Below are 24,755 nucleotides of genomic sequence, written 5' to 3'. Positions count from 1 at the left end.
TATAGGAGAGCCCATGTGACTACTGGGGACGTTTGACTTCTGTCCTGGCTCCTCCCAGGATCCCATCCAGGAGGCCCCCCAAGCCGTGCAGGCTCCATCTTCCCTCAGGGAACCCACATTGCTCCCCAATAGCCTGGCCACATGTGTTCACACCAAGCCACCACCAGGGACCTTGGGTGCCTGCCACTCCCTCCCACTCTTACCATCGCTGATCCTGTGTCTTGCTGAGTACTGGGTGGCGAACAGTTTGAGCTGAGCCTGGAGGGGCCCTTCCTCCACAGAAGGGCTGTCCAGCCACTGCAGGATCTGCATCAGCACTTTGAGGAAGAGGGAGGAGAAGCCAGTGTCCTGGGGCACACAGCGCTGGGGAAACAACCGGCAACTTGTGGGTTACACTGGCCCAGGGACATCAGTGATCCTGCACAGGGCCAGGAACCCAAAGGAACCCAAAGCCCAGAAAAAGGGCCATGAGGCTAGGGCCAGGGTGGGGCCCACAGGAGTTGGTCCCTTGCAGCTGGCCCAAAATCAACACATTTGCCACTCAGAATAGCGCATCCTGTCACGTGCCAGGATGACCTCGTGGGGCCTTACTTCTGCTGGCAACTTGTTTTCGTGGGATTCAGGGGAAAGGAATGGAAGTAAACATTCAAACATAAACGTGTGCACAGAGGCAGGCCAGCGAGACCACTGGGCTCGAGGGGACTGGGGCTGGAAGTGTGCACAGGGGGCCATCACTGTTCCCTCACCTTCAGTAAGGAGAGGGGCCTCTGCCTCATGCCTTGGAGCGCCTGCTTTGTGCACACAGGAACCAGGAACAAAGCCCACACAGGCAGCCTCCAGATGTGCTGGGAGGGCGTTGGGCCTCTAGCAGACCTGAGTGGGGCCTGGAGCTTCTACCTATTTGTCCTGCGACACTTGAGTCATCCCTCCCCTCACTCCATTGCCAGAAGCATCCACACCTGGGTACCTGATACTGGTAGAGCTGGCGCATCAGCGGACAGGACATGAAGTGGCTGCGGTGCATGGCCATGGCCAGGGCCCCACCGTGCGGGGAGCCTAGCAAGGTAGCCATGGCCTGCAGGAGGCGCACTGTGATGCCTGGCACCTCAGGGTCCCCCTGGCGGACTCGGGCCAGCTCCTGACCCAGAGCCTGCTGCAGCGCCAGGGCAAGAGGGCGGGGGCTAGAGCTCTGCCACCGGGGGTCTGGGCTCAGCGGGAAGATCTGGAATAGCAGGGGTGGGAGTCAGGAGGAGGAGCAGGTGGGACTGAGGACTCTCACAGGCTCCCGTGTCAGAGCCATGCCCTTAGTTGGATCCCTGTTCATGTGTGGCTCTAACTGTGTGCAGTGAGGGGCCCAAGCTCTTCAGGCTTGTGCAGAGGAACTCGACATCCCCAGGAGCTTCCCTTGGAGGACAATGGTATCCAGAGCCTGCCAAGTGCCCAAGGCTCTCCAGGGCTGGGGTGTGGCTCAGAGTGCTTGCCTAGCATGCACAAGCCCCTGTGTCCCACCCCCAGAGCACCTTCCTCCCAAAAAAAGGGAGGAGTGAGACAGGTGGGAACCACACTGGGACACAGCACCAGCAGTGAGACCTCAGGTAAGTCCTGCAAACCTGGCTTCAAGGAGAAACCAGAGTGCTAGGCAGGGGGGAAGCTGCAAGGATGGCAGAAGCAGAGTGAGAACAGGGCTCCTCTTCCCTCTCCTCCCGCACATCTGAGCCCCAGAAATCTACCTGAGAGTGAAAGTAGAGGGCACGTGCATGTGAGAAGCACGTGTTGGGTGGGCACACACACACATCACTGAGTGAGGTGGTGAGGGGCCCTCGCACAGTGGGGCCAGTACCTGTAGGAACATGCCAGCCAAGTCGTCCTCGGGGCCAAGTGCCCGGACCTGCATCCCAGCACGAGTGCAGCCCTGGCCTGGAGGGTGCTCAGGGCTGCTCTTTGGCTTTGGTGTCTCTGTGCTGTCTACAGGGAAGGGAACATCACGGCTGAAAACTTTATGACCAGCTGCAGCCGGGGATCCCTGCACACCAAGGCCAGTCCCACCCAGAGGGCATCACCAGAAAGAAGAGCTGGTACCCAGGTCCCACACAGACCCAAAACAGGGGCCCTATGCTGGCCAGAAGCCAGTGCTGACCAAGGAAGCAGTGTGGGAGTCTGTGGCCAGGAGGGACCAGTACCTCGCCTGGGAGGGAGGGAAGCCGTGAGCAGGGAATGGAAGGTCTGCCCTCCGGAGGCGCCTCTCTCGTGTTGCACTTCCACCAAGTGAGCCATGTAATCTGCAGAACAGAAATGGGTAAAATCCAGGCATGGACAGGAGCAAACACTGCCCTTTCCACAGGACTCTGGCTGGAGTTCTCATGTGAAGGCCCAGCAGGGTCCAGCAAGCAGCCTGAGGACTGTAAAAGTGAGCTATGAGAGTTCCCACCAAAAGGTCAGTCAGTGTCCCCGGCAGCTCTCTCTAGCCTCAGAACAATTTCCAAGCGGTACCTGGTGCTGAGGCCAGAGCTCTCCTGCCACTCCAGCCTCACTGGGCTCCTGATCTAGCACCTGCTGTCCACATCCCACCTCCCGCAGCTCCCCAGTCCCTTAGTTGCCCACAGCCCCAGGGAACTCAATGAGGATCTGCTGACCAACAGGATCCTGATGCTTACTCTTGTCCATGATGTTCTGCTCCAGGGTCTGGGGGTCATGGGCCACTGCCTGGTCCAGATACTGGAGCAGTTTGCTCATGCTGGACACGGGGATGCCAAAGGACTGAACGAAGAGCAGCAGCTGTTGGGGCTCCAGGTCCTGCAGGGCTGTGGGATGCTCACTCAGCACCCCCTCGGTAAGCATGGAGTCCTTCCAAACCCAGGCCCCCCACCCTGGAAGGCAGCTTGGAGGTGTGACTGGCAGATGCGGGAAAGGCTCGCAGCATCAGAGCGGGGTGCCCGCCACAACTGCAGGCAGGCCACTGGCTCAATCTTCATGCCCCGGTGATGCCGTCACCAATATTCCCCAAGCTGACAGGAGTCCAAGGCTCCTCAGCATGTGTCTTTCAATGGGCTTCCTGAGCGAATTCACCAAAGTCCCTTTGCCCTGCCCAGGGCCCAGTCAATAGACCTGCGTTGGCCAGACCCTCGTCAGTCCCTCTTGGGGCCCTCCACTCTCCCCTGCAGTTTGCCTGATACCCACAAACCCTGCACCACCTTCCCTTCTCCCCTCCCAATCCCCAACTGCTTGCTTTCATTTCTTTCTCAGGACTGATTTCTGACCTTGTGGGCAGGGGTAGCCCAGAGCTGTGCCAGAGCTCAGTAAGCATCTGCTGGCCACAAGGACTCATGGGAGCCCTTCTGAGGTCTGAGAGGCCCCTGGAGTATGCCAGGCTCACAGGCAGCAGGTGCGAGGCTGGACCCTAATTTGCTAGGCCTTCCCTCTCCAAGCCCAGCCTGCGCCCATACCAGCGTCCACCAGCCGAGGGACTTCTGAGCGGATCATCCGCAGCTTGAGCCAGTCAGGCAGCAGCAGTGCCTCCTCTGATGTGTCCACCAGGAAGGCAGTGGGCAGTGGCTTCTTCTCTGGAAACCAGATGTCCAACAGCTCGTAGAATTCGCCATCACCAGCTTCAGGAAAAACACGGGTAAGCAGCCTCCTCAACCAAAGAGCCCTGCCCTCAAGAAGGACCAAAGGCCAAGGCTGGACGAACGCCCAACCACCCAGGGTAGTTTTCCTTATGGGGAAACTGAGGCTCTGGGGGAACAGAGGAGACTCCAATGCAGATGAGCACAGTGCCAGACACAGGTGTGAATTAGCTGACTCAACCCTCCTGCTGCAGGGCCAGCATCCTGGCTTTATCCCACTCACAGGTGAGGAGACACATGCCAGGAGACAGCCCCACCACAGCCATGTCCTCACAGCACACCCATGCCCTCTGGGCTCAAGCTGCTTGGCTGAGCCAGTGCCATCTGACCTCAGCCTCCACAGAGCCCATGGGAACTATACAGGCTAGCCTTTCCTAAGGTGACACAGTGGCCATACACCTAGGGTGATTACCTCGCCCCCCTCCCAGTGGGTCACCATTCTGGCAGAGCCCACCACTACACACATGCAAGTGGGTCCTGTGCCCTTCAGGCATCATTAGGTATGTAATGGTGCAGTTGCAGCAGCCAGCCAGAGGTGTTGGACATGGGCTCTAGTCACAGGCTCTGCCCACGGCCAGCAAGTCCTCAGGCCACAAACATGGGCTCATGAGGACCCGGGCTCATTTGGGCAAACTAATGCTTGCACCTTTATGTAGAGAAACCCGGTTTCACTGGCTCAGCCTCCTAGCCCCTAGGGACAAGGCCTATGTCCAGGGTGGGGGAGTGGAAACTCTGACAACAACACTCAGCACAGGCACTCATTCTCAGGGGCTCAGAGTTTCCAAGTACTGCCTGAGGACCCCGCCTGCTTCCACAGCATGCTCTAACACAAGTGGGAATGGCAGCAACATCTCCAATTTACAAAAAATATTGTGGCAAAGCGGTGAAGGGGATTTGCTCAGTCACGGGTGGCACAGCAGTTCTTCCCACTCCCCATGAATTCTGACCAGAAGCAGAAAACCTTGGACAAATAGCCACTGGGTAAGGCTGTGAGCTGCCTGGACAGACCCATGCTGCCTCACTCACCTCGGGGCGGGCCCAGCGTCAGCAGGATGACCATGGCATGGACCACAAGGATGTGCATGGTAGCAGTCTCCCCACTGGTCCAGCGCAGGAAAACCTGGTCCTGAGACTCTGACTGTGGGGAAAGGACAAGGAATGGGGACTGGTGGCTCAGAGCGTGGGGGGGGACCAAGGCTGAGCACCACCTTACCCAACTGTAGACCTCCTCGCCCTCCTTGCTCTTGCGCATGCGCCGCACGTAGCGGGAGAACACAGACAGGAGGGCGCCCAGCACGGCGTCAGAGGCAGCGCTGCAGGACAGCTTTGAGAAGAGGTGCGCCATGATGGTGGAGCGCTCCACAACAAGCCGGGCCACATCCTGGCAAGACAACAGCCATCAGAGGTCCCACCTCCTTTCCCTTCCTCCCTGCACAACACCCAATAGCCAGGGGAAGGGCAGGCTTTTATAAATTGGCCACATCACTGAGTGACACTAGTCACATTGTGAGCCCCACCAGGAGCACTGCAGCCATCTTCAGTGATGCACCAGCTGGCGATGGCAAGAAGTGCAGCCCTCAGTGCCACAGGCCCTCACTCCACCATAGTGGGACACAGCACACAGGGCGCAGCAATGGGGAGGGAGAGCCACAAGAGCATGGCACTCAAAGAGGATGCCTTGGCCCTGAAAATGACATTATGGCCCTCAGTCTGCCACAGCATGGAGAGGAAGGGGCAGGGAGGAATGGGTCAAGGACACCACCCATGGAAGCAGAGACACGTACTTTCCATGGCCAAAAGGAAAAGGCCGTCACGACCCGTCTAGACGCTCTTTGTACTCGTCAACAATGCCAAGAAGCCTGGCTGTGGGCCACGCAGCCAGACACTGGACCGGACTCAGAGGACAAAGGCCTCAAAGGCTACTGGGCTGGCCAGGTCTGGGTTTTTCGCCCCCTGCAAAGAACCCTGGCAGCAGAAGACCCACTGTCCCAGTGACCCTGCCACCTACTCACTGCTCATTCACTCATCTCACCAAGCCTCGGGCCTGTGACCCTGTGCTTAGGTTGCTTTACTAGGACAAGCAAATCAAGAAGAGGTGATGGTTTAAGAAGGGCACAGGTGACACCAAGGGCTCTGACAGTCCTCAGTGGGTGGTATGTGAGGTTGTCCTCCAACCACCAAGCCACCCCCAGAGCCTGGCACAGCAGGAGGCAACTCCTGGCTCCAGCCCCACCCCCACAACCAAGGCCCTGCTCAGTCTGGGAAAAAAATGCTCCATGAAGGGAGCAGGGACTACAGGGTACTGAGAGATAGCTGTGGTAACCACAAAGGCCATTCAATGCCTCCACGTGGCACCAGGCCATGGGGAACAGGCTGGGTGTGGACACTTCAGACCCAGAGTCTGGCACCTCTGGCCCCGCCCTCTCACCAGGGCCAAGTCGCTATGTGGACCCTGCTCCTCCACCGGCGTGTGCTGGGACAGGTAGATCAGGTAGGCGCTGATGGTTTGGGGGTCGGTCTCCATGTGGATGGCCTGGGGAGGGAGGTGTGTGAGCCAGCTCCTGGGGCAGTGCTGCCGACCCCGCCCACCCACAGCCAAGGCACAGCCCTCACCTGCTGCAGTGCCAGGGCTGTGGTGGTCCTGACGCTGTCAAACAGGGGCAACCTGGGCAAGTCCCGCAGAAGCCACTGGTAGCCCTGTAGCGCATCCACCTCCCCTGAGTCCTCCTCCATGGGAGGATCCTTCTCCTCCTTGTCCCGCAGACCACCCTCTGAGAGTACCAGCGATAGGCCCTGTGGACACACAGAGCTGGGTCAAACCATGTGCCAGCACTTGGTGGGCCCAGATACTCTCAGGCAGCACACATGTCCCTCAGAGCCCCGCGCAGAGAACACAGAACTTCAGGCTCAGTCAGGATTAAGGAAAGAAAAATAACTCCAGCTGGTTCCTTCAAAGCCTTTTTTTTTTTTTTAATTTTAAAACAGGGTCTCAATAAGTCATCCATGTTGACCTTGAACTTACAATTCTGCTGCTTCAACATCTTGAGTAGCTGGGATTACAGGTGGGCACCATTGCACCAGCTCAAAACACTTTTGTTCAATACCTTTTAAAAAATACTGATGCTGGGGACGGAATCCAGGGCCCTGCACATGCTAGGCACACGCTGCCTCTGAGCTCCGCCCCAGCCCCGGCTCAATACCTTTTAAAGACAAGAAGCTGTGGTTTATTAAGTCACTCTGAGTTCTCCATGCCACCACCCAGAGAAGGAACACCAGAAGGCAACCGAGGCCCCTTGGTTCTTCCAAACTGTGCTGGTGACATCTGTCCCTTCTACATGCAACCAGGAAAGGGTCTAGGAAGGGTGGGTAACGAGAATCAAGACCAGAGTAGGACAGTGACAGAGCCTGTGCGGAGACCAGAGGCCCTGGCCTGGCTCTCACCTTCATGGCCAGAACCCTGGAAGCCACCTGCGAGGAGCCAAGACGCCGCAGGAAGTAGTCCAGCACCTCACATGTGGTCTGCTCATCAGCCTTTGGGCCCAGCAGCAGGTCCTGTAGGCGGCCCAACAGCTGTCGCTGCTTCTGCTGCCTCTGAGGGACGAGAGGGCGTCTCAGAGGACCCGGCTGACTGAAGAGCCGCAGTGGGGCACAGTGGGTAGGGACCTACCTGCCGCTTCTTGGCCTTCTGCTCCCTGCTCTCACCCTCATCCTCCTCCTCCCCAGAGGCGGGGTCGTCGGCAGCGTCGTGCAGCAGGAACTCACACAGGCACTGCACGGGCAGCACGTCCAGGGAGCCCTCGCTGGACTGCACCAGGTCGGCCAGCCAGGGCATGGACTGCGAGGAGGCCTGGGTGGACAAGAGCAGCCCACTCAACGCCTTCGTGACCAAGCTTGGGCGACCCCCTCACTTACCCCACCAACACCCCAATTCCTAGAGCAGCCCCCTAGGGCCACAGGCAGACCTGCCAGGAGGCACAGCCGGCTCCGACCTGAAATCAGTGCCATCTGCTCACCTGGAATTCACATGCCTCTGAATCCCACATGCACCTGCTTCCCCTCTTCCGGCCATGACAGTCACTGCCAGGTACCACTGAGGCCTATCTTCCAAACCCACCCCAGCTCTCCTCCCTCCAGGGCCTCCTGTTCCTCAGGGTAAGACTCACCTGCCTCTGGATGATGTTGAGGAGGAAGTCTGGGTTGCGGCTGCGACAAAGGAGGTGCCCGAGGCGCAGGGACTGGTTAAGACCCTTCACCTGGTCCAGGATGTGAGGAGGAGGCCTCCGAGGGGGCCCTCTGAAGGTGACAGGAACAAGAGTGTCAGAATGCTACATGTACAACATGTCCCCAGCAACACTGATAGGTAAGGCAAGGAGCGCCCAGCCTCCCAGTCCCACTGCTGGGGGCAGCTGAGACCCTGGGACTGCTGTGACACCTCAACCCAGCTGTCCCTGGTCAGGCTCCCTCTGGAGCCTATGACGTAGGAATGGATGCAGGGGGCACTTCAGTGGTGCGGTCGGCTCCACCAGCCCTCCAGCCTCTTCCCACCCAAGCTGCCCGCCTGCAGCAGAACAGACCACGCCAGGCCTGGGACACAGGGGTGGGGAGCGGGCCATACTGGGGATCCAGGCTTGTGAGTTGTGACAGGAGGAGGCTGCTGCTCTCAGTGATGGTCTGCTTGGTGGACGCAGCGGCCAGGTGCCCCTCAAATGCCAGGATCTCCTGTTTCTCCCGCTGGGAGATCTGCAGCTCCCGGTTAATCATCTCTGTCCGGGTTTCCTCATCCGTCAGGGTGCACGGCGGGTAGGAGTAGTTACTGGGGATCAAGAAAGGTCTTGCTGCCCTGCCCTGCCAGGCTCGCTTCTGCCAGACCATGCGTGCACACAGGGTGGACCCTCACAAGACCTGCACCTGAGAAACCACAGGCCCCAGCAGCCCACCCATCACTTCACTGCAGCCCAAGAGCCATCTCAGCTCCAAGTCCAGCCCATGTCAGAATTCCATGGTCTCTTCCAGGACACCTACTCTGCCATGCCCTGCCATGCCAGGATCCTTGTTCAATACCAGGAACCAAACAGACTGGTATTCTAAGACCCTGGGAATCTCAGGTTGGGGGAGCACTTCCTGCTTCCAGAGGCAAGCACAGCTTTTGGGGAAGCACTAACTGTTCATCTCCTTTCATGTTTCAAAATCCATCTTCCCGTGTATCTCCTCCTGAGCTCGGTCTACTCCTCACTTCACCACCCCTCACCACTCCCCACCTTCCGTCTACCGCTCAGTTTCAGGAGAAGACGAGAAGCTCGCCTTCCAGCTTAAGACCACACCTCCAGTCCCCACCACTCCAGTCACACACACACACACCCCAGCCCCTGCCACAGCAAGGCCAGAGACACCCAGCTGCCCAAGGCCATGGCCACAAACATTCAGTCCACATGACACTAGAGCCAGAATCTAGCCCTATAGGCCATAGACAACCAGCCCCTACAAAAATCATAGCCACGCACACCCAGCCCCCACCATATAAAACACATACACCTGAGTCCCCCCCACACATACACCCAGGTTCCTAAGCTGCCACAGCTCCACACACCCAGTGCCCATGCCACAGCAAAACGCGCACACACACCCGACCTCCACACAGCAGTGACACGCAAAGCTAACTCCCACAATGCCTGGTTCCCTCAACACCAGTCACACGCCATGGTGCCTCCAGTGCCACAGATACACACACACACACACACACACACACACACACACACACACACACACACACGCCAGGTCCCCACAATGCCACAGTGTCAGGCTCCATCCCAGCCTGGACAACTGCCCTTGCAACACACACCTCACCCGGCTACACTGGACACCTGGCACGAGAAATACCTCACCCTGGCCTATCTGGGCACCTTGGCTACAAGGGCACAACTCACACCGAGCTACACTCCATGCAGTGGCCGGCCCCTCCTGCTGACACTGTGTTGACTGTCCAGGGAGGAGGATGCCTGTGCTGACGCCAAGCACAGCCATGCTACAGCTGCCAAAACCCACCTGTATGCCCAGTCCCTGCCTCCAATCTGCGTCCCTCCCAGTCACTGTCCACTGGTCTGACTGCTCTCTGCTCCCACTGGCAGAACACATGCTGCCCAGAATGTGCCAGGCAGGGCCCTGCCACCCTCCATGAAGGCTTCCCCGAAGCTGCCTGGCTCGGGAGCCACACTGCCACCCCATCCCTCCCCACCCCCAGTAAGGAAGAGACTAACGCGTAACAGACTTGGACTTGGAGTTCAGGGAATCACTAGCAGGTGCAGCAAGCTGGGGCAAGGCCGTGCAGCTCTGGAGTCCAGGCCCTGCTCCTCTGCTTGCCCTCCCCCAGCAAGACAAGCCCACTCACTTGGTCATCACCATCTCCATGAGCATCTTCAGGGTGGGGTACTCCTCCCAGGCAGCCAGGCCTGCGGGCAAGGACACAGGTGTGGCCATCTCTGCTCCTCCTCTAGTCCCTCACGGGGCTCTAGCCCAAATCCCAACACAGATGCCCCAAAGGAAGAGCTGCCCACCCGCAGCCAGGTCTGCCCACAGCCAGGACAGCTCACCGATATTCTCTGGGTTGAATGCAGCCACAACCAGCAGCAGGGGCCATGCCTTCCAGTAGAGCGTGGAGATGGCCAGGTTCGGGGGCTGATACCTGGAAGGAGGATGGCGTCAGAGCGGCTTAGCTGCCTGAGCCCAGAGAAGAGAACTGGCCACACCAGGGCAGCCCCGGCACGGCAGGCTGTGACCAACCAGCTGGGCACTGCTTTAGATGACATTGATGGTGGAGCCTCAAAAACTTCCCTCCAGGAATTCATACTCCAGCAGACCTGTCTACACCACAGGTCTGTGACCAAGCACATGCCACTACTCAGAGCCCACTAGGACCAAGCCCACTGTCTCTCGGCAGTTCTGAGCCCCTGGGCCTTGTGACTTTTCTAAGCCTCAGTTTCCCACCCATGTAATGGGAACAATGATGATGGAGCACACACACCACAGTCCAAGAAAGAGAGTGAGAGAAAAACTCCACAGTCATAGGCTGAAAAAAAAAAAGAAAACCCCTAGGCACAAACTTCCAAGAAAAACACTTAAGGTTTATCTAAGGAGGGCTACAGAACATGATCCACAGAAATTAAAGACCTAGATAACAGGAAGCCCACGTTCATGCAGGGGAAGACTGAGTACTGTTATCTTTTAGGCAGAAACTGATGAGCTGATCTTAAAAAATCAAATGGCAATGTCATGACTCAGAACAGCCAAAACCACCTAGAAAAACAACAAAGCTGGAGGACAATGAAAGGACAAGCCACAGAATCAGAGAAAATATTTGCAAAGCACAGACCTGATGAAGGTCCAGAATCTAGAACAGATAAAGAACTCTTAAAACTCAACAGCCAATTAAAAAGTCAGAAAAGGATTTGAATAGACCTTCCTCCAGAGATCTACAAACAACCCGTAAACACATGAGAAGATGTTTAGTGTCATCACTGATCAGAAAAATACAGATGAAAACAGTAAGACGCCAACTCAAACCCACCAGGATGGCAAAGAATGACAGGCAGCCATGTTGGCCAGAGTGGAAAATTGGAGTGCTCACACAGAGCTGGTGGGAATGTCACATGATGCAGCTGCCGTGGAAAAGCCTGGCAGCTCCCCCACCAAGTCAAATGTGTGACCAGCAAGTGCACTGCCAGGTATGCAGTCACACAAAAACCTGCTCACTAACATTCTCCTAGCATCCTCACAGCAGCCAAACAGTGAATACAATCCAAGTGTCCACCAGCCCATGACTGGACAACGTGGTACTCTCCATGCAATAGTATGTCATGTATAGAAAGTACCAAGTACCAGTGCACGCTACAACATACATGAACCTTGAAAACATTATGCTGAAGGGTGAAGAAAATCAGTCACAGAAAGCATATAGTATCTGGGCACAGTGGTGCACACCTGTAATCCCAGCCACTCGGAGTCTAAGGCAGGAGGATCTCAAGATCAAGATCAGCCTCAGCAACTTAATGAGGCCCTACGCAACTCAGCAAGGCCCTGTCTCTAAATAAAATATAAAAAGGGCTATGAATGTGGCTATGTGGTTAAGCACCCCTGGGGTTCAATCCCCAGTACAAAAAAAAAAAAAAAAAGGAAAAAACCACACATTATACAATTCCATTTACATGAAGTGCCCCAAAAGGAAACTAATAGGAGAGCAGATGGCTGGTTGCTGGGAGGAAATCTGGGGGACAGCTTCTCTGAGGGACAAAAATGTTCTAGTTAGATTGCAGCAAAGGATGCACAACCTGTGGACATGCTAAACATTTATCAATTCTTTAAGCACATGAAGTGCATGTGAACTGCGTCTCTGCGAAGCTGCTAGTAAGTGAAGCATGTTCACCATGAAGAAACAGTGACAAGTTTTTATGGATCAGTCAAAAAATAAATTTAAGCCAGACATGGTGGTGCACACTTGTAATCCCAGCAGCTCAGGAAGCTGAGACAGAAGGATCACAGTTCAAAGCCAGCCTCAGCATGTGAGGTGCTAAGCGACTGAGAGAGACCCTATCTCTAAATAAAATATAAAATAGGGCTGGGGATGTGGCTCAGAGGTCAAGTGCCCCTGAGTTCAATCCCCAGTCCTCCCCCCCCAAAAAAAGGAAAAATAATAAACTAAAAAAGCACAAACTCACTGCTGTCTAAGAAATAAAGCATTCACACATTAACACAAAAAAAGCAAGCATAAGAGACATTAAAGAGAATAACAGAATTTACCACCCACACCCAGCAATAATGGGAAAACCGAGGTCACCCCACCCCACAGGTCTTGAGGACAGGCTTCCTGGGTGGGCTGGGCTGTGGGGGCTCCGGCTCTTACCCAGGAGGGAGCTGGATGTTCTCGGGGTGGTGGTAGGTGCACAGGTTCAGGACAGCGTCGATAAGCTGAATCCGTTCCACCTTCAGCACTTCCACATCTGAAACCCCAAGCCACACCCAGAAGCCCACTCAGTTCACGCTCTGGGCATCGGGCAAAGGACTCAGCCTTGGGGCATCAGAGTGAGAAGACAGGTCTTACTCTGGGTTGAGGGTGGGATGGGAGGTGACCCAGGTACCACATGACAGGACACAAGGTGCCTGGCTCAAGGAGGGGCAGGGAGGGTCAGGGCGTCACAGCTGGACCTGGGGAGCCAGGACTATCCTGGACAGCAGTGCAGCCTGCCCAGAGGGTATGCAACCCAGGCAGAGCAGACTCGCTGCTGCAGGGCGCAGGGATGTGCACTGGCATCCTCTCACGGGCTTCTGCAGGGTGGGGGAGGAGTAGAGTGTGGGGGCTGTTGCCTGTGGGGGCCCAGGACAAAGACCACAGAAAAGTCCAAGGGGCATTACCATCTGCTTGCACAGCTGCAGCCCGCTTCACCAGGTGGTCAGCAAGCTCCATGGCGTCTGCAGGGCCGAGCGGGAGCTCCCGGGACAGCCCAACGACCAGGATGCGCATCAGTGTGTCCTCAAGGATGGGCACCTCTGAGCAGAGGCGCAGGAAGAAGCTGTGGGCAGCAGAGGGAGACGCTGGGCTTGGTGGGGCCCAGCCCAAACCTGCAGAGGCCAGGCGTCAAGGCCTCAGGCCAGTGGGCAGCAGCCCACCCTCCCCAGCCCTGGCAGGGCAGGAGCTGCCGCTGGCGGGCTTGTCTGGACAGAAGAGAACAGGAAGCTACCCACCCTCCTCCAAGGCCTTGGCCGCCACCCACACTGCATGGTCCAGAGCATGCAGGGTGACCAGCAGCATGGAGGGGGACAGTCAGAACAGCTAAGTGAAGAAGGGCAGTGGCTGTGGCTGTTTGGGAGCACCCAAGGGCAAAGAGTGAGTGTGGGGAACGGGTGTGCGTGTGCAGAGAAAGGTGTCTATGGACATCCCAGAAAATGTCCAAGAGGCAGGAGTTTGGGGGTACCATGGGTGCAGACCCTGGTGGAGCCCCAAGAAGACAAAGCCATAGGAATGAACGCAGAGTTGTTCAGACATTGTAAGGATCACTCCATCAGCACGACATGCACCTTCTAATAGATACAATGACTATCAAAGTATTATATGTGTATGTGTGTGGGTGTATATTACACATTTTACTTTGAATCACATTTACTATTATTATTCCTCTTAGAGGCAATGCTAAAACCAAATGTCAAACTCTAGAGGGGACAAAATTAAGCCATTTACAGTGTAATATACTTATCAAGAGTGTAAAAGAAAACTTTAGTCACTCCTGACATTCATTCTCTCTGTTCCTCAGTAATAACCGTCCTGATTCTTAACTTGGCACACAGCCGTCTAGATACGCAAAGCATTATTCAGGAGTGGGGGGGGTGGGGCGGCTCTGCAGACACCAGTGGTTTGCAGGGTGGATGGAATGGGGCCACTAAGGACAAACAGCGGCTCCATACAGTGGGCCCCTGACAGCCAAACTCCCAGAAGCTCCTCAGGCCTGAAGCACACAAGAGCCCCTGCCCTACAGGCTTGCTCACTTGCGGTCACTTTCAGGTGGCCAGTTGTCCCACTTGTAGTAGGTCTCCGGTTGTTCTGTGAACAGCACCTTGTGGAGGCTGCGGAGGCAGAGAAGGGCTGTCAGTCAGGAAGCAGCTGCCCAGGGCACTCACCCCACCTAGCGGGTCCCCTGCAGGCTCAACTCAATCAAAAGGTATGGACTGGAAAGTGTGCAGGGACTGCTCCTAAGCTGTCCCCTGGAGATGCCCAGAGGACTCAGCCACATCACAACCACTGAGTGGGGACCCTTCCTCTCTCCTCAAGCTTTCTAAATCATATCCACTGGTTAAAGCAGAAGTTATCTCACGTGGTTCTCCTTGTACGCAGGAGCAGTTTACAGGATCCCAGCAGATAGGTGGCTCCCGGCTACGTGCCCCCCCCCCCCAGTGCTTATAGGCCCCCACCTCCCCCAGCCAGGGATGTGCCCAGCTCTAACACACTCAGGACCCTGCCTCCTTGGCTGAGGGAGTGCTGCTGTTCACCACCCTGTCTGGCTCTTGAAAAGACTGGGGCCAGATGGTGGTCACATCCAGAGGGGACAGGGTCCTTTCCTGCAAGGCCCTGAGTCAGCAGCTGCTGGGAAGGTGGCTGCGCAACAACGCAGGGCCCGTACCAATGCACGTAGTCCTTGGGGGCAAGTTTACTGATGGAAGGGACGACCGTGTGAAGCCACCAGACGGCGTCGCGCTGGATTGCAGCAATCTGGTTCTGGAATGCCCGCAGCACTTCAAGGTCTAAGAGGGACAGGTTTAGTGGTGTGGTGTGTGTGCAGTGGCCCAGGGGGCAGCGAGCACGCCCAGGGTATAGCCCAAGGCCTGTCCCAGGAGGGAGGCTGGAGTTAAGGGTTGGAGGGACCCTGGAGAGCACAGAGGAGGCGGCTGTCTGCTGAGATAATGCTCCAGGGAGTCCAGCAACCCACCCAGGGACCCAGAGACCCCGGGACTGTAGCCTCGCTCAGTCTCATTCAGTCAGCTGCTTCGGGCCCCTATGGCCAGGCCCTCCAGCAAACCAGCTCACTGGCCCTCTCCCTCCTTCCCTTCCTGTCTTTGGCTGGAAGTTCCAGCTGTGGTCCCAGAACTGGGGTGTACAGACGATGTGGCACAGCAGTGCAGGGGCAGATCATCCCAGTCCAGACAGGCAGGACAGAGGGACAGCCACTTCCACAAGCTCCCTCAGCCTCCTCCAAGGGCCATGACAACAACCCTCCCTCCCCACCCTCTGCTGGGCCTTTCAAGGGACAGCCTCAGCGCCTGGCCCGAGACCTCTGACTGAGCAGGGCCAAGCCTGCCCACAGCCTTACTCCTCTTCTCTCCTTTGTCCCAGGCAATGCCAGCTTCCTTCACCTGAGCCGTGATGCCCAGCATCATGGACACAGCCAGCACATCCGTGATGTGAACCACAAACCGCTCCTGCAAGCACAGGACCACAGGGCTCGCATCCTGGGAGGACCTGCACCCGAGAACCCCACACCACCCACAAGCAGACAGACAGACGTACACAGGTAGCTGAAGACAGTGGATCCAGAGCAAGCCAAGACTGCTTTGCTAGGAAAGGGCCTGGCAAGAGCAAGTCTTGGGACTTAAGAGCCACTAAACAAGGCCTGGTCAAACCCTGGAAGGTCAGCCACAGCAGCTGGGCCCTGGAATCCTCCCTGACCTATGCCTTACTTCCTCCTATCCAGCATGAGCCCCCCACATCCTCAGACTGCCCACCCCAATGGCTGCAATGCCCTGTCCCTGCTCATGCTGCCGCACAGCTTCCCTGGTGGCACCAGCTACAACTCTGGCACACCTAGCCCAAGGCGGGTGACTTCCAGCACATGGTCAGCATGTTCTCAGTCCCCACGTGAGATGGAGCCAAACGTCCCTCTGGGACTTGGTGCCGTTGCTGTACTGGCCGCAGCCAGCGTGCTAGACTGGCCTGGTTGCTGGTACACCCACGAGGAGAGATGGCTGAATGTGACCCAGAGTGAAAGAGAAGCATGCAAACCCATTAGGAAAGGGAGGCACCTTGAACTCCATGTCCAGGTACTGGGGCTCCTTGCGCTCCTGCATGAGCCCAAGACAGAAAGCCTGGAAGTTGATCTCGTGCTTCGTCTGCTTGATGATTTCCCGGAGCAGGGCCCGTGAGGCCCGGAGGTAGTCATCTTTGTTGGTCAGCAGGTCCTGGAACACCATGGCCAGGAACTGGCCAGAGACAGGCCATGTGAGGTGCTGTGAACAGTGGCCATCCAGGACAGGTACCCTTGCCACCAGCCTATCTCCTCTATCAAGCCTGCCATCAGCACCTCTCAGCCCAGCAAAAAGCCAGGAGAACACACGTCCAGGCTCCCCGAGGCACCACCAGGCTGGTCAACATGTGAAGGGCCTACAGCAGACCCCACAGGCCTGTCCCTGGGCCGTGAGGGTCTCCCCTCCATGGCTGAGCTCTGAGTGCAGGGACTGCATCCCTGGCACCTGGCTCTTGGAAGCCAAAGCTTGTCAACTGAGGGGTGGAGTAGTTAACAGATGACAGCAAAGCCACAGGAGTGAAGCTCCCCAAGCCCCCTCCCACCTCAACAAAGAAACCAAGACCCCAGTGCAGGTCTGAATGAGCCACCTCGTTTTTCTCCTCATGCGGGGGGGCTGCGAAGATGACCGAGAGCTGGTCATCAGAAATAACAGGAGGCCAACACACAACCAAGCTGCTTAAAAGCCTGACTCTGAGCAAACCACAAGAGCACTCTTCTGGGTTTCCCTGCCCAGGAGACACTGAACCAGGAAGCCCACACCCAGGACTCCAGGCAGCACCACAGGGCTACTCAGACTCCGGCTGAACTGGGGAAAACCTCTGCTGAGGAAGTTTGGCCTGGATCTTGGTCTAGAAACTTTGGTGGCTTTTTAAGGACTCAGCGCTGCTCCTTTAAGAAATCACATTTCCTGGGCATGGCGGTGCACACCTATAATCCCAGTGGCTCGGGAGGCTGAGGCAGGAAGATTGTGAGTTCAAAGCCAGCCTCAGTAAAAGTGAGGCGCTAAGCAACTCTGTGAGACCCTGTCTCTAAATGAAATACAAAATAGGGCTGGGGATGGGGCTCTGTGGTTAAGCAAGAGCCCCTGAGTTCAATCACTGGTACCCACCCCCTCCAAAAAAGGAAAGAAATCACATCTCAGTTTACAAGGAAAGATTGGAAGTCAAACTCAATGAGATCTAAAAACTCAAGCCAGGCATGTGGCACGTGACTGTAATCCCAGCAATTCAGGAGGCTAGAGGAGGAGGACAGCGAATTGGAAGCCGGCATGGGTAACTCAGCCAGACCCCGTCTCAAATTTAAAAAAAAAAATGGCTGAGGGTGTAGCCCAGTGGTGGGGTACCTGCGTGATGTAAGTGGGCCCTGAGCACCATGGAACCAAACAAATCAGAACAGCTCCTGCCCACTCCCAGAGCCGGGAGCCTGTTCCCACACCGCACCACCAAACCACCCACCCTCATCCAAGCACATGAGAAGACAGGCCGTGGAGGGGTCCTCTCCAGGCTGGAGCCCCACAGCCCGTGGACAGGAGCAGAGTCCAGCTCAAGGCCGGATGGAGCAGAGGCAGCCAGCCTCCTACCTTGGGTGCCAGCTCGGCGCTGTGCTGCAGTACTGTGTAGAGGATCTGCATGTTGTTGGGGTTGCGGGCATTAGACAGCTCGTTGAAGATCACAAACTTGATGGTGGTGCCCAGGTTGTCCTTGTGGGCATTCAGCAACTCCCTGGACACGAGCGCCAAGACCGTGGGAAGGGGCACGGGCCAGACCACCCACCTGCCCCATCACCTTCCACCGGCCCACCGCACACACCTGAGGCAGAGCATGTAGTGGTTCAAGAGAACTTTGGGCTTGAGGCGGATCTTGATCAGGTGAGAAATGACATCCATGTCCTCTGGGCCATGTGTGTTGCAGTTCATGCAGACGGACATCAGCAGGTCCTGGGCTGGCCTGGTCAGCTGCGAGGAGGCCGGGGAAGAACCGTTGGGTGCACAGCAACAGCTGAAGGGAGTCCCCGGGAAGGCACCGCCACATGGGTCTGCCCTGGAACACGCCTCACACAGTGCCCACCTTCGGGTTCTGCAGCCACATCTCCAGCCGCTGCACAGTCAGCAGCCGCACCTCCTTGTAGCCGCAGGTGGAGGTGAGCAGCCGCAGGAGGTTCCTGGAGACGTTGTCGATGGGCTGGCGCCGATTGAGCTGGTCCCGCAGCATGTCGAGGACATACTCCTCCACGCTCTCTGCGAGGTCATCGTACCTAGGCCAGAGGGGGGAAGAAAGCCGGGAGGAAGCCATCCTCTGGACACCTACCCCACATGCCTCCCAGCTCACTTAGAAGGCCCGGCCATGCAGCCACCTACCTGGGCATGAGCTGACCCTCTTGCTCAGGGCTCAGCTTCTCCTCGGCTATCAGCAGCTCTGTCTGGCTGTCCTCCTCCTCCGTGAGGGAGGGGTGCGGGCTGCTCCCTGCATGGACCATGGACAGCCCCACGAGGCCCACTTTCTACTCATTCCCCACCAATACCCAAGTTAAGCCTAAAGATGGAGGGAGGTGACCTCAGCCCTCTCCCAGGGCGGGACACCCTGTGCTTGTCCCTGACAGGCCCCAGAGTTTCTTACCAGCCCCAAGGTCTCCCCCGCTGCGCCCCACCTCCCCCTGAAGCAGCATGCTCTTGGGGGGCATCCTGGTGTTAAATGCCGTCTGGATGTTGTCCACGAATGTCCTGCAGTGAGGGCTGTCCACCCAGATCCGCTCTCCCAAGGAATCTTCAATGTACACCTGCAGAGTACCACACTCTCAGGCCCAGTCCGTCACAGGGCCCCACTTGCCCCCACTGCTAATGTGTGCTTCCCTGAAGGCCCCACAGCTGCCCAGTGGGTGCCCTCACATGGCTTCTCAGTGCAAGAGGGACAGTGGCAAGACCCCCGGGGCCATCCGACACGCCTCTTCCAGGGAATTCCCTCCGTTTGCTTCTCTCCTGTTCACGTCTCTGCTGGGCCTCCCCTGCTCCTTCCCAGGCCTCCCTACCACCAAAGTAGCTTCTCTGAGACCCCAGTGAAGGTGACTGACCTTGACAAAGATTTCAGGCCAGTTCTCATCCTCCTCATAGGCGGCCATGAGGAGGTTACAGGCCAGCACAGATACCAGGCTGTTCCCCTTGGTCTTGAAGTTGATGGAGGCATCTCGCCGCAGAAGGCTGCACAGGGCCTGCAGGGAGGCTCAGGTCAGGGTGCCCACCTGGGCCTCAGAGGAGGCACAGGTTCTGGTGCCCACATCGAGTCCTCAGTGCCCAGGTGGAGGCAATGGGGGTCCAGGGAGGAGATGCCTGCCAGTCCTCACCTCGATGACGCCCTCAGTGGCAAAGATGTTGGGCTTGATCTTGGCCAGGTACATGAGGCTCAGGTACAGGGTGCTATCGGGCTTGGCACGCGTCACCTTCAGCTGCTTTACTGCCCCACACAGCACCCCCTCGATCCGGTCATCGTTGCCCTCCAGCTCGGCAGCTTCGATCTCATCCAGCAGCACTGTGGGCAGCACTGGACAGTCGGAGGGTCTGGTTAGAGCAGGTGGCCAGGGGCAGAAGTCACCCTCAGAGCCACAGGGACCCGGCAAAGCATCAAAGTCCAGTAGACAGTCAGCTCGGAGCCCTATCCTTTCTGAACAGCTCCCCACCTTGGTACAACAGCCGTCCTGCGGGCGCAGGTCCTGTCAGCCAATCAAGGCCACACAGCAAGGCTCAGGTTGGGACCCAAAGTTGCTGCAGGCCTCCATCCACAGTGCCCCACGCGGCTGCAGTCTCTGCTCACCAGACATGTTGATAGTTTTTCTACAAATTAATGGCTTTGCAGCCTGGCTCTTCTCTCTCCTTTTTGGGGGGACCAGAACGGTGGTACACACCTGTAATCCCAGCAGCTCGAGAGGCTGATAAGAAGGATCACCAGTTCAAAGCCAGCCTCAGCACCTCTGCAAGGCCCTGAGCAATTTAGCAAGACTCTGTCTCTACGTAAAATATAGAAACGGCTGGGGATGCGGCTTGGTGGCTAAGCATCCCTGGCTTCAATCCCCGTTTCCAAAAAAAAAAAAAAAAAAAAAAAAATTAAATTAAACAAAGACAAGTTCTTGCTAAGTTGCTTAGGGTCTAACTTGTTGAGGCCGGCCTCGATCTTTTGATCCCCGTCTCAGCCTCCAGAACCCTGAGCTTACTGGCATCCGCTGTGCCTGGCCTAGCTCTTCCCTTGATAGTGGCTCCACCTCCGGTTCCTTCCCACAGTCCTTGCTGCACCCCACCCCACCTCCCCACAGGTCTGCCTGTGTTGACCCTCACTCAGCTGGCCTTCTGTGTCCCTGGCCACTGCTCCTGTCACCGGGGCTCCTCCCCATCTCCTGTGGCTCATGCATGCTCTCACGTGGGTCCCTGGGCTGTTCCTCTCAGGAGCGCCTGGGCTCTGGCCCATGTTCTCTTCTCTGACGCTCATTATCAGTCAGTTCTGGGTGTCCCCTGGTTTCACTGTGATTTCAGCCCAAGGGTTTTTAGGATCATGTGTTTAACCCCCCAGAGGCAGGTACTGCTGCAGGTTTAGCACTTGTCTACATCCAGGTGCAGTAACATTTACTGACACCTGATCAGTACGTGGCAGGACAGACAGATGGTCTGCGGATCCTACAGGGTCTGGCCTTGGAGGGGCTCCAATACAGACCCAGAAATAACTGGATGCGGCCTGCTGACGCCATCTGATACCACAGAGAGCTTTATCCTGTGGAACACACTTTTCACAGTTATCTTACTTAATCCCCAGAATCACACAGGCAACGCTAATGACAAAGCACAGCTGGCAAGAGTGACCTGCCCGAGTCAGGGCCTCCACCTGCTACCACCTCATCTTCACCGCACCCATCATGCTGGAGTCTGAAGCAACTGCCTCACTCCTGTCCCACCACAGCTCCAGTGTCATCCTGCCTACCCATTCTAGGCCCCACCTGCCCTGCACAGACACCACCCACAATGTCATCTGGGCTCTCACCATTGTGTGACAGCCACACCAGCCACACCAGCCCAGCCCTGCTCCCTGGTGCAGCTCGACTCTCTGCTCTGCAGAGCTCACACCCTCCATTTCAATCGACCCTCCCCCAGGACCTACTAGGGGCTCCCTCACACTGTAGCAAGCTGGCTCCTCCTCAGAACTCCCTTGGAGCCTCTAAGCCCCCTAAGGACAAAGGCCACAGACCACTAACCCTCAGGACCTTACACACAACACCAACAGTAAATGGTGGCTGAGCTGTAACAAAAATGTCATCACTACAGCTAATAGGACACTTGTTCTTTTTAAAATCTACAAAAACATACTAAACAAATGCTCCAGCCAGGCACAGTGGCGCACACCTATAATCCCAGCAACTCAGGAGGCTGAGGCAGGAGGATCACAAGTTCAAGGTCAACCTAAGCAACTTAATGAGACCCTGTCTCAAAGTAAAATTTTAAAAAAGGGCTGGGGATGTAGTTCAGCAGTAGAGCACACCCAGGTTCAATACTCTATACCAACATGAAAGAAAAAAAAAAAAAACATAGGAAAGAAAGATAAAAAGATCCCCAACAGGAACAAAAACACACAGAGAGCAAGGTCAGCCATGGGCTGCTACGTGCTCAGTGACGTGGATTGGTCTAGTGTCCGCAGCTCTTCTCTACAGAGCCAATAAAAATTATCCCTGGGGGAGCCGGTGCTGTGGTACATGCCTGTCATCCCAGCTGCTTGGGAGGCTGAGGGAGGAGGATTGCGAGTTCAAAGCCAGCCTCAGCAATGGTGAGGTACTAAGCAACTCAGTGAGACCCTGTCTCTAAATAGAATACAAAACAGGGCTGGGGATGTGGCTCAGTGGTCAGGGCCCCTGAGTTCAATCCCTAGTAACAGCCCCCCCAAAAAATGATCACTGGGAAAGTGACGCAGAAAAGCGGGGTGACGTTAGATGTGAACCAGGTTACAAGTGCCCGTGAGGGCAAAGGCCTGGGTGAAGTCCTCACTGACTTCTGTCTTCAGGGACGCTGTCTGCTGCCTTTCTGCTGGACAAAGGGAGGGACAGGCTCTCCCCTGTCTGCAGCTGGAGGAAAGGCCAGCAGAGGGCAGATCAAGGGCTCCCAGGTCACAGGAGCCAGAAGGCTGCCTGGACTGTCACTACCTACGGTCCACCTCCCCCTACCAGGGCTCAGGACAGGGCCTGTCACAAAGAATGTTCAACAGATGTCAGAAGGACAAGGAAAGAGCCAGTTCCCACAGGTGCAGACTGCCCCTGCAGGAGCTGCTCTGAAGAACAAGTCCAAAGGGAGCCAGGGGTGCCCACAGTGAGCCAGGGGTCCCCAATGAGCCAGGGGTCCCCACAGTGAGCCAGGTCCTCCGGGGTGGCTGCCTGGTGCGTCTCCAGAGGACCCCGCGGTATGGACGATGCCACATCTGGAGGTGGCCTTCCCTGGACACCTGGAGAATCACTCTGCAGAAGCCTGTCGCCTGGCCTTACCTTCAATTGGCACCACCGATGGCTCTTTAATGGAAGGAGAGATGGCGCGCTTTTCCGCCACCGCGGCCTCGGCCAGGCGCCCCAGGGCGCTCAGCGGGGGCGTGGAGGACAGCTTGGGGCGCTTGGTGAGGCCGGTCAGCGCCGAGGCGCCCGACAGAGCCGCCGCCGCGTCCCGCTTGCGCTCCGAGGGCAGGCCGGACGGCGCGGGCTTCAGCAGGGTGGACGCGGCTTTGGCCTCGCTGGCCTGACCCTTGGAGCCCAGAGCGATGAAGTCTCCGGGCGGCGGGTGGCCTGCGGGGAGGGGAGGGAAAGGCGCGACGGTCAGCCAAGGTGCGCGGGGAGGCCGGCCCCCAGGTCCTCCGCTGGCGCAGCAGAGCCGAGACTGGCTGGCGTGGGCGGCCACGGTGACAGTCCCAGGGCCATCCACACGTCCGGCTTCCCCCTGTCACTGCAACAGGGACTGAGGCGCGGCAACTCGGCCACGGTGGCCGTCAGGTCCCAGGGCCTGTGCCTCTGCACGCCGCGGGCTCGCCGACCCAACGCGTCCCCGGGAAGTCGCCCACCGAGGCCCGCGGAGACCCGGACCCCCGCCCCCTGGCCGCGGAGGGGACGCACCTGAGGGCTTGGCCGCGGCGCTGGGCCGCCGCACGGTGGTGGGCTTGGCCCGGTTCATCACGCCGCCCTCGCTCCTTTCGGCTGGAAGTCGCTGGGTCGCTCGTCGTCGCCCCTCACGCCGCAGGCGCCTCCGGCCCGCAAGGCCGCCCAGAGTCGCGACCTGTGGCTTACAGCCCACCACTCGGGCTCCCCGCCGCCACTGCCGCTCCGGAACCAGAAACCAACCTTCCGCGAAAACCGGAAACAAAATAGCACGGCGACCGGAAGGGAAGGAGAGGGAGCCAGTGCGCACGGCGAGTGCTCAAAATCTGTAGCGCCCTCTGGAGGCAGGGATAGCTGATGCCGAGCCTTGCGGGCTAACGCTTTATTCTTGCCAAAGAAGCTGATATGTTAAGTGACACGCTCAGGGACACAGCTAGGGAGGGTGGCAGCAGGAGTCAGATCACTGCTTTTCCACTGACTGGGCACCAACTGCATTTCTCTGTAACCAGCCGGCCACCTGGTCTCTCTCTGCCTAGGTGCTGCCTACACTGGCCTTCCACCTTCAGGCTGCCGCAGGACGGAACCAGATTGTCCACCTTTTGGGGGAATGTCTGGGTCCAGGCAAAGGAACCCAGCCACTGGGGCAGTGTGAAGCTCCAGGTCGATCCATGGGGTCAATGTCCCAGTCCTGAGTGCCCTGTGATAGATAATGCCACCAGCCCCACCTACCACGCCCCACCCACTCTAAGCAAGCTGCTGGGTACCCGGCAGAGGAGGGAGGATTCAATGTGTGTGTGTGTGTGTGTGAGTGTGTGTGTGTGTGAGTGTGTATGTGTGATGCTGGGGATGGAACCCAGGGCCTTGTGCATGTGAGGCAGCACTCTACCAACTGAGCTATATCCCCAGCCCCACTTCTTTTAAAATATTTTTTTAGTTGTCAATGGACCTTTATTTATATGCAGTGCTGATGAAGCCAGATTTAAAGTTAAGTAGTCAGTGTAGTTAGGTAAATCGCTTCCAATATCGAGTGAAATCTAAAATGGAGGCCATGTGGAGAATGAATTCCTGGAAAAGTTGAGCAACTCTCGGGATGTTAATGAAGCCCAGGAAACAGCCCCCAGCAGATCTGAAGATAGCCCATCCCAAAGAAATGTTAATAACCAGCAAACTTGAAGATGCTGATTACTACTTCGGCCCACCTGTGTCCCACCCCTCTTCCCACCTACACATTCCATCACCGAAAACTATAAAATGGAGAGACAACCGCACTTGCACGGATTCCACCTCTTGGGTCCCCTTCTTCCTCCTGGAGAAGTCGTTTCTGCTGTCCTTTAATAAACTTCTAATTTCTACTCTGACCTTGCCTCAGCGTGCTTCTCTGGTGTTATTCTTCAACATTGGGGAAGTAAGGACTCGTCCCCGGTCAACAGTGGTAATACTGAGACTCGAACCCAGTGCCTCACACATGCCA

General features: G+C 57.0%; 1 protein-coding gene across 2 annotated transcripts in view; it reads right to left on the bottom strand.

The window, feature by feature from the left end:
• Positions 1-23,527, bottom strand: part of INTS1 (integrator complex subunit 1) — a 32,628-nt gene extending 9,101 nt beyond the window's left edge. The window contains exons 1-31 of one of the 2 annotated variants that reach the window (XM_081299620.1): positions 23,303-23,527; positions 22,688-22,978; positions 19,520-19,716; positions 19,250-19,387; positions 18,799-18,958; positions 18,540-18,645; positions 18,250-18,436; positions 17,992-18,137; positions 17,763-17,904; positions 16,182-16,358; positions 15,473-15,581; positions 14,786-14,906; positions 14,154-14,231; positions 13,026-13,183; positions 12,517-12,613; positions 10,211-10,302; positions 10,009-10,069; positions 8,239-8,436; positions 7,787-7,916; positions 7,291-7,470; positions 7,065-7,214; positions 6,237-6,416; positions 6,052-6,156; positions 4,837-5,004; positions 4,650-4,761; positions 3,444-3,605; positions 2,655-2,801; positions 2,181-2,279; positions 1,841-1,965; positions 968-1,222; positions 204-363 (exon numbers count right to left, since the gene is read on the bottom strand). In XM_081299620.1, coding sequence (XP_081155746.1) covers positions 204-363; positions 968-1,222; positions 1,841-1,965; positions 2,181-2,279; positions 2,655-2,801; positions 3,444-3,605; positions 4,650-4,761; positions 4,837-5,004; positions 6,052-6,156; positions 6,237-6,416; positions 7,065-7,214; positions 7,291-7,470; positions 7,787-7,916; positions 8,239-8,436; positions 10,009-10,069; positions 10,211-10,302; positions 12,517-12,613; positions 13,026-13,183; positions 14,154-14,231; positions 14,786-14,906; positions 15,473-15,581; positions 16,182-16,358; positions 17,763-17,904; positions 17,992-18,137; positions 18,250-18,436; positions 18,540-18,645; positions 18,799-18,958; positions 19,250-19,387; positions 19,520-19,716; positions 22,688-22,978; positions 23,303-23,360 — 4,489 coding nt within the window. In that variant the 5' untranslated portion in view covers positions 23,361-23,527. Of the gene's footprint in view, positions 1-203; positions 364-967; positions 1,223-1,840; positions 1,966-2,180; positions 2,280-2,654; positions 2,802-3,443; positions 3,606-4,649; positions 4,762-4,836; positions 5,005-6,051; positions 6,157-6,236; positions 6,417-7,064; positions 7,215-7,290; positions 7,471-7,786; positions 7,917-8,238; positions 8,437-10,008; positions 10,070-10,210; positions 10,303-12,516; positions 12,614-13,025; positions 13,184-14,153; positions 14,232-14,785; positions 14,907-15,472; positions 15,582-16,181; positions 16,359-17,762; positions 17,905-17,991; positions 18,138-18,249; positions 18,444-18,539; positions 18,646-18,798; positions 18,959-19,249; positions 19,388-19,519; positions 19,717-22,687; positions 22,979-23,302 lie in introns of both variants that reach the window. The other variant, XM_081299621.1, reaches the window with a different exon arrangement.
• Between the last annotated feature and the right edge of the window lie 1,228 nt (positions 23,528-24,755).

The sequence above is a fragment of the Spermophilus citellus genome, assembly GCF_964194105.1.
Source record: "Spermophilus citellus genome assembly, chromosome: 6".
Lineage (NCBI taxonomy): Eukaryota > Metazoa > Chordata > Mammalia > Rodentia > Sciuridae > Spermophilus > Spermophilus citellus.
Note: the sequence above shows the minus strand (reverse complement) of the source record. Positions and strands in the feature narration are given on the sequence as shown.